The sequence below is a fragment of the Nansenia antarctica genome (assembly GCF_963989245.1).
Source record: "Nansenia antarctica genome assembly, chromosome: 14".
NCBI lineage: Eukaryota > Metazoa > Chordata > Actinopteri > Argentiniformes > Microstomatidae > Nansenia > Nansenia antarctica.
In genome coordinates, this window is record NC_137684.1 from 24,716,487 (window position 1) to 24,730,280 (window position 13,794).

Consider the following 13,794-nt stretch of genomic DNA (forward strand, 5'->3'; position numbering starts at 1 on the left):
ACTATCCCTGTTATGAAGAAGAGGGGTAGGCGTAGACAGACACCCCAGGAGGATCTGCCAGCTGCGGGGGTCAAGAAACCTGGACGGCGAGGAAGACCCCGGAAAGATGCCACGGCGACTTCAGCCCCCCCAGCATCAGTCACATGTGACGGGAGATCCGATGTCGGTGACCCAAGTGACAGCAGGTCTGCAAGGTTACAACCGGACACAGCAGTATCTGCAGAGACAGAAGCGCACGAGCGTCCGGAGAAAAGATCCAAGCAATCAGGTAAATGCATGCGAGTCATCTGCATGATTCTTTTATAGAGGCTAGATTATGCTTTGGGAGTCCTTTTGGGTTGTTTCAGGATAGGTTGCAATGGCCTTCACGAATCATATGGGGTTCATTCGTCATATAACAAAATGCATGCAACATCCGCTCTCCACTTGTTCCCACAGGTAAACTCACAACTGCGTTCTGTCGACTGTGTCATGGGAAATTCTCACCCCGCAGTCTGCGGCATGCTTTCGACAAGGGACCCCCGGGGGGTTCTGTGGGGGTCCCTGACCAGAACCAGACAGAGGCGGCCCAGCTGCTGTTCCACACGGACTTCCAGCGTCTAGTGGGGGTACCTTTGAACCGCGACCCCAGCCTCTCTCAGTTCATCTGCAAGACCTGCCACACCAAGTTTTACAAGTGCCACAGTGTCCTGCTCAAGTTTCTGCAAAGGGTGAATCTATCGCCCTCTGTGAACGAGAAAGCCAGTGACAGGTGAGGGCGGTACTGCATACATACAGGTGTTGTGTGTTACATAGTAGTGAGGCGAATGCAGGCAGACCTGTATTGTAGTCAATAAGACTAGGAGAGGTTGCCTGCAAATGTGGGCAGTATTCAAATGATGTACACTAGTATACCGCTTAGAATGAATTATGCATGTGATATGCTAGTATGCTAGTGTTGAAATGATATTGTGGCCTTGGTCAACATTCTCAATCAGCAGCTTACAGCCGTAGACACTTACCGTTGTACTTTCTGTTTCAGGAAGAGTTCAGAGTGGCTGAAGTCAACAGAGGGTCACAGCTTGTCTTGTAAGTGGATGAATTCATGGCCTGTGGTTAGTGCTGCATGCTGTCATATCTGTGTAAAGACCTAAACTTTCCGTTCTCTCACCTCCAATAACCCCTCACCTCCTCCCCGACAGCTACCTCCCCTTTCATCAACTCCGACCCCAAGGGTCTCCACAGCTTGGTCTCCTGGGCCCACCACCATGGCGAGGCCTGCCATTCCTGCCCTGACCTGAAAGAGGTTCTCGAGGGCCAGTGCTGGGGTTCGGTCAGGGCCGTGTGGGGATGTGTGGACGGACACAGCTACGTGATGGACACACAGACCACCCGGCCCATAGCCGACCCCGGGCACCACACTGAGAGCGGTGGAGGTGGGCTGTCTTCGGAGGGACAGGGGCAGACGGGAGGGGACACAACCCCTATCAGCAGCATCACCGCCAGGGCACTTTCTAGTCCTGCGGCCACTCCTCAGACCCAGAGCTCCACCCAGACTGATGCTACCACCACCAATACAGACGGTGAGATAACCAGATCATAATAGAAAACAGGAAAACTTGGACACTAAGCAGTATTTCCTTTCTGCATTTCTGCAAGTTTTTTTTACATGTGGTTAGTTACCGCCTTCTTGATTTGTTGTCAGACCCAGTTCATTTGTCTGACCCTCTTTTTTTTGGTAGACTTTCTGGGTAGTGAGGAGAGACCGTACCCTGCTGCACTAGCTCCACATATGAACAGGACCGGCGAGAGTGAAGACCTCTCCGATAGGTGAGAGAACACAATGAAGCACCTAGCTCCAGTCCCATACGTTATTGGGATATTTTAGATGCGTTTTTTATAAACACTTCAGTATGGTGGTGAGATTTAGCGATTATGTGTAAACCTCAGGAACATGTCCAGTGACGAGGAGTTTGGAGAGAAGAGGAAAGGCGGATCTTCTGATGAAATGTTTGAGCCGTACCCAGAGAAGAGGTGAGTGGATTCATGTGGTTCAGTGCAAAATAGTGGACCTGGAGGAACTAGCGTTGATACCTATAGTAAGAGCATACTATACAGTACACCCCCAGTGGACTGTTACCTCCTCTCACAGACCACCAGTTTGTTTGTAAGACTTGACAACCGTTGTCAATAAATATACACTTTTTGCATCTGGAACGAGAGTGTGCGCTTCTACTTTATTCTTTAGTACCTCCTCTCACAGAAACGGCATTAGTTGTGGATCAAAGAGGATCAGAGACAGCGTTTTGATACGTTGACGGTATGTTTTCTCACCTGTCCTGTGCCTTTGCAGAGCGGCCAGCCCCAAGAAGAGAAGCAGAGCGCCCAAGCCCCCCCAGGAGCCTAAAGTGAGAAAGAAGCCAGGACCCAAGCCAGGCTGGAAGAACAAGTTCAAGCCAGAAAGGTAAGTTGCTGTAGATGGGGATAGACTGGAAGTGCTCACACTTAACATGGCCTTACATCCAGCACAAGAGAATGTGCAGTACAATTCAGGAGCTGTAATTACATACATGCATACAGATATGTGTAGGTTAACAGATTGTAGAGCTACAGGGTGTTTACATGTCGTTTCTTTTCTTCAGAGAGGAGCTGCCCAACATATACAAGTGTCCGTACCAGGGCTGCACAGCTGTGTACAGAGGAGCGGACGGAATGAAAGTGAGAGGCTGAACACAAACATTGAATTTGATCTTCTATCCACAAGAGTGTGTGTGTGTGTGTGTGTGTGGATGTGAGTGTGTGGATGTGAGTGAGTGAGTGTGTGTGTGGATGTGTGTGTGTGTGTGTGCGTGCGTGTGTGTAAGTGCGTGCGTGTGTGTGTGTAATCTTTATGTGATTTTTCCTAAATTCCCAACAGAAACACATCAAGGAGCACCACGAGGACATGCGTGAGCGGCCCTGCCCCCACCCCGGCTGCAACAAGGTGTTCCTCATCGACCGCTACCTGCAGAGGCACGTCAAACTCATCCACACAGGTAGGGATGGAGACATGATGCGCCGACTCCCAAATCGACAGCTGACCCCCTACTAGGCATGATGTGTAGATCTGAGAGGATTGGATTGGTGGAAGCCATATGGTAGTATCTCCATTTTGATCTCTTGATAGGCTAGGTGGAATTTGAATTTCCGCCATAATGCTTTTACCTGTCCAATCTTCACAAGTGCAGAGGAGGTAGGGGATAAGGGTTTGGGATTCAGTGATACAAAGCTTGAGTGAGTGAAATGTGTTTAAGGGTGGGGGGGGGGAGGCTTGGGGCTTGTTTTTGTTCATACAAAGTTTGTCCCTTCTGTGTTCCCAGAGGTGAGGAACTACATATGTGACCAGTGTGGTCAGACCTTCAAGCAGAGGAAGCACCTGTCTGTCCATCAGATGCGTCACTCTGGGGCTAAGCCGCTACAGTAAGCACAGAGGGACATAAGAGTCCATATCAAAGGGCAAAGTTCTACTAGTTTAGGGTTCTCCAACAGCTGGATGTGGAGGCATTTGTTCCAGCCTAGCACTAACACATTTGTGTTACTGTTGTGGATTTAATTGATTCTTACTAGATTGAGTAAACCTTATGACGCACAAAGAGCTTAAATCAATTGTCTCCAAAGAGGCCTTTTATTAAGCAAAGTCACATGCACGGATTGCACGCAGAGAGAAAATAGCAGACCAAAGAGCAAAAAAGCCCCCAACATTGGGCAGGACTCATATTTATAGAACTGTCCTTGGTCATGAGGTCACTATTCTTGGGAACCAATCATATTTTCCAAATCTGTGATTGCACAAGTTATGGGCACTGTCCACAGTCAGAATTATTCACTGCGACCACAGATCTCGGCACATCTCTTACAAGAAGGAAATGGGCCTTCCTTGAGTGCTAGATTCGCCAAACTGTAGAGAGACTTCAATTCTTCCGTATAAAATGATATAAAACTACAACATTACAAATAGTCAATTCATTATTCAGTCTGGACCACAATTAATTAGGTGTATTAGTTCTGGACTGGAATAAAACATTGGTAGTAGCTCACGTCAACAGCAGTTGGAGAACCCTATAAATCACCTTCCTTGAGGTGTAAGAGCCAAAATACCTCGCGTGTATTTGGCTCCCTCACTAACTGCTCTCCGCTCCTCCTCCTCCAGGTGTGAGGTGTGTGGGTTCCAGTGCCGCCAGCGTGCGTCTCTGAAGTACCACATGACCAAACACAAAGCTGAGGCCGACCTGGACTTCGCGTGCGAGCTCTGCGGGAAGCGCTTTGAGAAGGCCCACAACCTCAACGTCCACATGTCCATGGTGCACCCTCTCACGCAGGGGAGAGTGAGCGAGAGCACCTCAAACTCTACCATCCAGACCATCACAGAGACTGGCGAACTGATGCAGTACAACAGCTGACAGACAGAGGAGCCAGGTCCTAGATAGAACACATGAGGAGCGCTGTTGACTAGCACATCACACAACGTCAAATGAACCACAAACAAAACTAGTGCCTCTTATGGTGAGACTGGTATAGAAAGGTCATCATGGGAAATGTAGTCTTGTGTGGCCTGGAAATCAAGACTATGGCTTGTTTTACTATTTGACTTGAAGTAGAAGCAAAGGTTATGATTTGTACATTTGGACTTTGCATAAACAGCAGTATGTCTGTTATAAGAGATATGTATAGCAAGCTCTCTTTTAAAGCCATGTAAGCTGTGTGTGCGTGTGAGAGAGTGTGATACTTATTCCAGTGTTGTTGTTATGTTCTATAATTCAGTTTCTGATGTAAGGCACTCACACTGCCCATGCTCTATTTCGATATCATGGTGCAAAATGAATTACCTGTGTAGATAAATGTTTTATTATTAAGTTATTACAGTATATTGCATATTTTTCCATTGTAAATTGTATTTAGCAACGTTCTTCAGAAGGGCTGGAGACACGTTTCTCCAAGTATAAGAGAAACATATTCAGTGGAACATTAAAAGTGGTCAGATTTAATTGTGAGCAGATATCGTTTTACAATGAATGAATGTCCACTGTGTTGCTTAACCCATGACCAACACACATACAAAATAAATCAATGAACAGTGAACAATGAAATACAACTCCAAGGGCCAGTTTCACAGACCAGTCTTAAGCCTAACCCTGGACTAAATCACACTTTCAATGAGAAACTAGCCTCTCCTATAACATCACAATTGATATTATGCTCCCGCAAAAGTACAAATATGTCGATAGAGTAAACCTAAAACCAATACAATCTGAGAGGACTCACTAGGTGGAATCAATACGCCCGTGTTTTTTCTACGTAGCTTATCAGAAGGTTGTTCAGGAGCTACGTCTATTATTCGATAATCCAATTCGTAGTAGCTAGTGTGTCTGTGCAGTCACAGGAAGTCTATCTCTGGGCTGGAGGGGTAGAGGTGAGAGGACAGGGCTGCTGCCACCTCTGGGTCCAGGTCTGCACACAAGGCCTCCAGCTAGACCGAGATAGGGGCGAGAGGGAGACAGAGAAAGACGAGAATATATCACTTTATAGGGCTTGTTTCACAGACAGATTAAAACCTCCTATTACAGTATGCCTCCAACATTTGAGTTGCTACACCTGTATAAGGTTGTTTGATGTTTGTGAAAGCCTAATAAATGCATCGAGTTATCATATCGAGTTGATAGACATTGGGCCGGTTCCTAGTCCTGGACTAAATCACACTTTCAATGTAAAATCTCCATTGAAGATGTTTTTTAGTCTAGGATTAGGCTTAAGCCTTGTCTGTGAAACCGGCCCATTGTGTTTGACTAACAGACTGAGATAAGACATTGGTAAGGCAGGTGTGTGTGTGTGTGTGTGTGTGTGTGTGTGTGTGTGTGTGTGTGTGAGAGAGAGAGAGAGAGAGAGAGAGAGAGACCTGGCTGAGCTAGCATCTAGACCGTGAGGTGGTGTGTGTGTGTGTGTGTGTGTCAAGTCAGGTTTATTTATATAGAACATTTACAAAGACAAACAGCCGACCAAACAGCCGACCTACAGGTACCTGGGAGTACAAATTAATAACAAACTGGACTGGACTGACAACACAGAGGCTCTTCTCAGGAAAGGGCAGAGCAGACTGTTTTTCCTGAGAAGGCTGAGGTCTTTCGGCGTCTGCAACAAGCTGCTGCGAATGTTTTATCAGTCGGTGGTTGCCAGCGTTCTGTTCTTCGCCGTGGCCTGCTGGGGTGGAAACATCTGTGCCAGGGATGCTGCGAAGCTAAACAAACTGGTGAAGAAGGCCAGCTCTGTGGTGGGGACCGGGCTGGACAGCCTAGAGGTGGTGGCAGAACAGAGGATGGAGAAAAAACTGGCGGCCATGCTGGCCAATCCCTCCCACCCGATGTACTGCGAGCTGGCGGGGATGAGGAGCAAGTTCAGCCACAGATTTGTTCTCCCCCGTCAAAGTACAAAAAGATTTGGACAGTCCTTTGTTCCAGCTGCACTCCGACTCTACAACCAGGCCCTGCAGGGTGGGGGAGACCTGGAGCTGGAACTTTGGAACTTGGAACTTTTTACTTATTGAGCCTGCACTGTTTTATCTATTTATTTATTGAATGTTTTCTGTCTGCCCTAACTAAGCTGTTTGACAACAACATTTCCCCATTGGGGACAATAAAGGTTTTCATCATCATCATCAAAGTGCTTAACAGATAAAACAACAAATAAAAATACACTAAAACAAAAACGGTGCAATACAGAATGTAACAGATGCTGAAATAAAAGGGCAGAAATGTGCAGTTGTCGGGAGGCAGGCTCAAATCAGGTCAAGTGTGTGTGTGTGTGTGTGTGTGTGTGTTACCTGGCTGAGCTAGCGGCTAAACGGTGTGTTTGTGTTTGTGTGTGTGTGTGTGTGTGTGTGTCCTAGCTGCTGGACAGTGAGGTGGTGTGTGTGTGTGTTACCTGGCTGACTTTGCTGCTGGACAGTGAGGTGGACGGAGTCAGAGAGATGGTCTTCAGAACCAGCTGCTGGGCACGGGTCAGAATCTGAGACAAGTCCAACTGTCCAAACAGAAGGCCGATTCAGACAAAAAAGCTGTTGCTCTGTTGTATGTATCTGACAATCACAGTGAGGTTATATGTATCAGCTTTTAAAGTGTTAATGTATATTACATTGTGCATCATGGTTATTATCTGCATTTTGTATGTGTCAGATTCAAAGAATGCTGATTAAGACCCATATTTTTCTGTTAAATCCCACAACGTTTGAAACAGTGTTATTGGACCAAGCTCCGAAACTGGGGTGATAGGGCCTTTTCAGCCGCAGCCCCGTCCCTCTGGAACGCCCTCCCCAACCACATCAGACAGGCCAACACCCTCCCAAACATTTAAACAGGCCCTCAAAACCCACCTCTTCAAGCTTGCCTTCACCAGTTAACCCTCTCCCCCTCCCCTTCCCATGTGTCCCCAGCACTACCTCAATTAGGCCCCTATACTTTCTTTTATTTCTTTTCTGTTTCTTTTTATTATTACTACTCAATCTTTTCAGTTTGTAAAGCGTCTTTGAGTGTCTAGAAAAGCGCTATATAAGTCTAATGTATTATTATTATTATTAATATTATTATTATTATTGGGTGTTATTCTCTTTTTCCTTTGACATTATTTGCACTCTGAACCCGGGATACAGTGATGTTTTCATGGGTGTTGCATACGCTACAGTTATACTGATACCAGAGTTGCCTCACCTGCTCGTCAGCTGGGTGCGTCAGTAGTGATGTCCGTAGAGCCGTCCCGGGGCCGGGGGCGGGGGCTGGGGTCTGTCCGTCCAGGAAGAGCTTCATCAGGGAGGAGTAGCAGAGGGCGGCTGTGGACAGGAACCCCGGAGCTCCAACTGTCCTCTTCAACACCTCAGGGCTCAGATGAGGCACCAGGCTGGGGACACACATACACCATATAAGATATACATTGATACACATATACATCTATATACTATATCAATACACAGCACTCAAATCACCCACACAATATACACATAATATACTGTACACTCTGAGCAGAGGCCTCAACTCACCTGTAGAAGGCCAGAGGCATCAGTCTCATGTAGTCATCTGATGCCACCTTGGACACAGACTGGTACTGACCTTGTTCTTGTCATAGGGAAGGAGGATATATAATAATAATAATAATAATAATACTTTAGACTTATGTAGCGCTTTTCTAGACACTCAAAGACTCCCAAATTCAAGGACCCAACACGGGATAGTTTGAGACAGAACTAGTTGACGAGCTAAGTAAAACATTTTTGAATATATCTTTTGGTTTTTTAGAGAGAGAGAGAGAGAGAGAGAGAGAGAGAGAGAGAGAGAGAGAGAGAGAGAGAGAGAGAGAGAGAGGGGAATTCAAGCACTTTAAATGACCCATGTCTATTTTCAAAATCTTTTAAGACCATGATTTCTTTTTCTCAAATTCACAAACTTTCAAGGATTTCAAGGACCCGTGGGAACCCTTGTGTAACAGTAATCATGATGACATCACACAGAAACGCGACACAGACACAAAAAACTGGCCAGTTTGGCCGTCGGAGCGGTGAACAACAGACTGTACCAGAGGCTGGGGATCTGAACAGCAGCAGCCAATCAGCAGAGTCTACGAGGAGGGTCAGGAGGACGTCTGTGCATGACTCCCGAGCTCTCTGGAGGCTCTTCACCCCCTACACAGTACACCAGACGTCACACACATTGGAACTTTGTCTCGTACACTGCAAAAAGTGAATCTAGTGTCTGACTGCACTAGTTTTAAGATATATTTTTACTTGTTTTGAGAAAATCTTGGCAAGTGAAATGTTCCTGTTCTGTTGGCAGATAATGTGGCTTATTTTAAGTAATATTTCTCCCATTTTATTGCTTTTTTTCTTGTTTTTGAGAGCTGACTTTGCAGTGTAAACGTGGAGTTTTGTGTGCCTGGTCCCAGATCTTGTGCTTTTAGGCACAAACCCTCAGACTGGTGTTTCAGTATCATGCCAGACTCTACATACTGTATGTTTGGTATAACAGCGATCAGAGGAGTTGCCCAAAGCACACAGAGATCTGGAACCAGGCTGTTAGTCTGAGGTGATGTCCTGTAGACTGTTGGATAGATCAGTGTTACTGTTAATACTGTTCAGTGTTGTGTACGTTTAGTGAAGTGAAGTGAAACTTTATTTATATAGCGCCTTTCGTACATGGATGCAACTCAAAGCACTTTACAATGATTGAAAACAAGATTACAGAATAGAACAATATAAAACATTAACATTATAAAACACATATGGTTTAGATACATGAAGGTTGAATGAATAAAGGTCACCCGTGTGTTGAATATGAGGGGAGGTGTGTGTCGTACCTGTGGTGTGAGGAAGGCGTCTAGGAGGTCCACCACGTACAGGAATAGCAGGAACACCAGCGTCTGAATGAATTAATGAATGAATGAATGATCTTTTTTGTCATTGTAAAGGGCTCTGCACACAGCGTGCGATTTCTGTTGCGCGTCAACATTCCATTTTGAAGTCTATGAGAACATGGCATTTCAACACACACGGCCCTGATTTTAATCGCACGGCGAAAATTCGATTCCATTCATTTTGAATGGGACAAAGCACACGGCGTGCGAGTTTTGTCGCACTGTCAAATTTGTGCTTTTTCCCATTCAAAATGAATGGAATCGAATTTTCGCCGTGCGATTAAAATCGGGGCCGTGTGTGTTGAAATGCGATGTTCTCATAGACTTCCATTCAAACTTCAAAATGGAATGTTGACGCGCAACAGAAATCGCACGCTGTGTGCAGAGCCCTTAACAGGTAAAACTAAATTTAAGGTGCTAACAAACAGGTGCTAACAAACAAACACAGTCCTAAGATAATAAAAAAACAAGAATGAGACATAAATAGACATAAATAGGGGGGGGGATATAAATAAAAATAGGGGGATAAGTGATCGGTAGGCATCTGAGAATGTATCTATTGTGTCAACTTCTATATACACTATATGGCCTATTCACAGGGGGGTATATAGACAGGGGGGAGTTAGCGTGTAACTGTGTACTTTTATAAACATATAAGCATATGGACTAGTAAACTTATATACAGTATATGAACCCTAACACAAGAATGTAAACATATTGCACGGTTATAGAACATTTGAGGGGGAAGCTGGGAACCGATGTGAGCTGATATGATTACACAAGTTTGTCCGATAACAACTCTCCTGGTAATTATTCATCTTCACAACCCCAAATGTCATATGATAAAAGTAATGTCTGCAATAGAAAACACTGAGGCGTTTGATCCGTAGAAGGCCGGTTTCCCTTTATCACGTGAGACTCTCTACTCCTGAATGATAACAGTATCGCGAAACGTCTCTGTCAAAAGACAGGGCTGGGGAATTCTAGGAATGTGGATATTCATCCCAGTTATATCATGTTCTCTCTGGTCCCAATACATAGAAGCTTAACAAAACGTCACTAGTGAACCGTAGTCCAATTGATAATCTAATCTGGGTTAAGAGGTTGAAGCCCCTTGAGCTGTGGTAGATACGCCCTCTCTCTGGGGGCGCTTAGGTGGCGTAGCGGGTTAAGCGTTGACCAGGTTCGATTCCGGCCGGGGACATATCCTGCATGTCATCCCTCCTCTCTCTCTCACCCATCCTTCCTGTCTAAATCTCTACTGTATCTATCAATAAAATGAAAAATATGAGTGGGACTGCCCCAGAACTCAGAAAAAAAAAAGATACACCCTCTCACCTGCTTTTGCTGCCCGGTCGGTTGTCCCATCACCTCCAGGCTGGTGCGGACGCCCCCTGACCCCTGACCCCTCCCGTGCCTCCATGCAGAGTGCAGACAGGCAGCCAGGAGAAGGGGCGGGGCGGCAGATGGAACAGGGTGGGATGGAACTCCCTTTTCGGAACTGCAATCACATCAGTCATCAGTCATTCCTCAAAAAAAACATTGAAGTAAAAGGCAATATGATTGCCACGGATGATTGCATTTATTTATACCACTTCCAAGGTGCTCAAATAAGAAGTGCTTTACATGGTAGGGAAGGTCTATATGGTACCGACCGCCAGGAGTTAGAAACACACAACCAAGTGGGGCGGCTGTGGCGCGAGAGGTAGAGGGGCAGGTTCGAGCCCCGGTTGGCCACATGTCGAAGTGTCCTTGTGGGCAAGACACTGAACCCCAAATTGATCCCAGTGAGCGGTCCGGCGCCTTGCATGGTAGCTTGCCGCCATTGGTGTGTGAATGTGTGTGTGAATGGGTAAATGAGAGGCCGTTGTAAAGCGCTTTGGGATAAGGCGCTATATAAGTCAGTCCATTCAGGATGGTGTTTTACCTGCAGGCGCACAGGTGACAGTCAGCCAGGAGCTGCAGCTGCTCTGGGAGAGGCTCTCCATCAGACAGGCGCCGCCACAGGGACACCAGCACAGGAGAGAGACGCCCCCACCAGTGCTAGGCAACACACACACACACGCACAATCACAAAATATACACTGTAAGCATCTCAGGTGAACACGACAATCGAGATGAATGAATGAATTCATTCATTTTTATTTCGAACATGATTAAAAAAATAAATGTAAAAAAACGAATAACGAAAAGTACAGGCATCACTGTTCGAAAGGGAGTAGGATGAAGCCTAAGCTTATCATGTCCTACCCCTGTCCGTCACTTCCAAGTGAGATCAACTAGGAGGACTATGACGAGAGCAATGAATTATGGGTAAAAGAAAGAGTCCTGTACCCCAGCAGAGACCAGCAGCAGGGGACAGTGTTGGCTGGTCAGAGACATGGCCCTGTCCACTTCCTTAGAGGGACAGTCACAGCTCACACTGGCACTCAGCACACCCTGGGAGGAATGGGAGGGGGGGGGGTTGTAATAACATCAGCTGAATAATACTCAATACATTCATCCACTAACTTTACCTCAGACATGGGTTATTAGCGTCTTTGAGTGTCTAGAAAAGCCCTATATAAGTGTATTGTATGTCTTTGAGTGTCTAGAAAAGCGCTATATAAGTGTACCGGTATTGTATGTCTTTGAGTGTCTAGAAAAGCGCTATATAAGTGTATTGTATGTCTTTGAGTGTCTAGAAAAGCACTATAATTATTTTTAGGTGTCCTTGAGAGTGCCCTCCCAGCATTCCGATTGGGTACAGTTGGCACCTTTTCCAGTTAGATCCATGGCGGCCAGACAATGTAAATCAAGCGCACCTCCTGTACATGTATGTATCATTCTGACCCATGTTTGGGGGCTTGGAGGGGACGACGACTTACTTTTAGGAAGTGTACTGTGAGGTGGTAGGACAGCAGGCCGGAGGGGTAGCGCACTTTCCTCTGAAGGGCACAGAGATGGACAGAATCATCATCAAGGCCCAGATTCAATCAAATGCAGATAACAGTGTTGTTTTTTTGCAAGGTTTCCAATGTCCCCCCCCCCGCCCCACTTCTCTGTCAAACCCCTCCTGGGCGTTACCTGGTACTGGTTGATATGTTCCATGAGAGGGTGACAGTCCAGAGTCCTCCTCCCTCCATCAGTCTTCACTTTAAGCAATATGACTGCAGGGAGGGCCAGTAAAACCCTATGGCACACACACACACACACACACACACGCACACGCACACGCACACGCACACGCACACGCACACACAGACCACATGCACACACACACGCACGCACACACACACACACACACACACACACAGAACACACCACGCACACGCACACACGCACACACGCACACACACCACACACACACACACAACACACACACACAAAAAACATACATTATACAATTCTACAAACCCAACATAAACACACATCTCTATCAGCTGTTAGCGTCTCCGGTACCTGTTCCAGGTGTGCAGAGTCTGCTGGAGGCTCAGCTCACCGCTGATACCCTCGGGGGGGTCAGGGGTCACAGAGCACCTGTTGGATATCAGCTCCAGTAGGTAGTGACTCTGGTCCTCTTTAGCACTGTGAGAGTACCGGGTCAGCTCCATCTCATACACCATCTCCTACAGAGACACAACACACACACACACACACACACACACAGACAGACACACGCAAGAACACACATTTACTCAGAGAGATCTCAGTATCTTTATTTGTCCCAGAGGTGAATGTATTGATATCTACAGTATATACAGTTACTTATTGAGTGATTTGTTGATGACATTTGTATCATTTCTGCTTTTTAGCTCATTTTAAGAGTGTCATAGCAAAGGGTATGAATACTTATGCACAAGGTATTTCTGTGTTTCAATTTAGCGCTAACCCTAACCCTAATAAATGTTTTGGAAATGTCTAAAAATATGTTTTCACTTTGTCATTATGGGGTATTGTGTGTGGATTGATGACGATTTTTTAATTTTATTTAATACATTTTAAATTGAGTCTATAACACAACAAAATGTGGATAAAGTGAAGGGGTGTGATGACGTTGTGTACCTGTAGTCTGGAGAGGAGGTCTGGCAGACAGGTGCCTGCCTCCGACGGCATGTGGTCTGGCTGCTCCTGGGTCAGACTGACATATATGAGAGTGCTGACTTCAATAACGTATTAACAAAAAGAGTTGTGTCATGTCTTGTCTATATACAGGCTTCCCACACCTTCTGAAACATCAAATTCAAGCACCTTTCAAGGACTTTCAAGACTCAATTCCCTCAAATTCAGTAAAACATTTTTAAATATATATAATTTTTTTTTTTAGAGAGAGGAATTCAAGCACTTTCAATGACCCATTTCAAAAACGTTTAAATTCACAAACTTTCAAGGATTTCATGGACCCAT

General features: G+C 45.8%; 2 protein-coding genes across 3 annotated transcripts in view; one reads left to right on the forward strand and one right to left on the reverse strand.

Annotated features, from left to right (window-relative positions):
- Positions 1-160: 160 nt before the first annotated feature.
- On the forward strand, positions 161-4,874 carry znf276 (zinc finger protein 276; the record flags this gene model as incomplete). The annotated part of the gene is made up of 12 exons (XM_080545228.1): positions 161-185; positions 224-268; positions 439-751; positions 1,022-1,068; positions 1,182-1,562; positions 1,722-1,809; positions 1,930-2,013; positions 2,333-2,443; positions 2,622-2,697; positions 2,897-3,014; positions 3,339-3,438; positions 4,169-4,874. 12 exons carry the CDS (start codon positions 161-163, stop codon positions 4,416-4,418), a joined length of 1,638 nt encoding a protein of 545 aa, XP_080401354.1. The 3' UTR covers positions 4,419-4,874.
- Positions 4,873-13,794, reverse strand: part of fanca (FA complementation group A) — a 25,104-nt gene continuing 16,182 nt past the window's right edge. The window contains exons 30-42 of one of the 2 annotated variants that reach the window (XM_080545375.1): positions 13,453-13,528; positions 12,850-13,016; positions 12,475-12,580; positions 12,276-12,335; positions 11,743-11,847; positions 11,336-11,451; positions 10,747-10,909; positions 9,352-9,414; positions 8,575-8,680; positions 8,042-8,117; positions 7,716-7,902; positions 6,934-7,032; positions 4,873-5,485 (exon numbers count right to left, since the gene is read on the reverse strand). In XM_080545375.1, the coding sequence (XP_080401501.1) occupies positions 5,393-5,485; positions 6,934-7,032; positions 7,716-7,902; positions 8,042-8,117; positions 8,575-8,680; positions 9,352-9,414; positions 10,747-10,909; positions 11,336-11,451; positions 11,743-11,847; positions 12,276-12,335; positions 12,475-12,580; positions 12,850-13,016; positions 13,453-13,528 (1,417 nt within the window). In that variant the 3' untranslated portion in view covers positions 4,873-5,392. Of the gene's footprint in view, positions 5,486-6,219; positions 6,497-6,933; positions 7,033-7,715; positions 7,903-8,041; positions 8,118-8,574; positions 8,681-9,351; positions 9,415-10,746; positions 10,910-11,335; positions 11,452-11,742; positions 11,848-12,275; positions 12,336-12,474; positions 12,581-12,849; positions 13,017-13,452; positions 13,529-13,794 lie in introns of those variants that run through there. The other variant, XM_080545374.1, reaches the window with a different exon arrangement.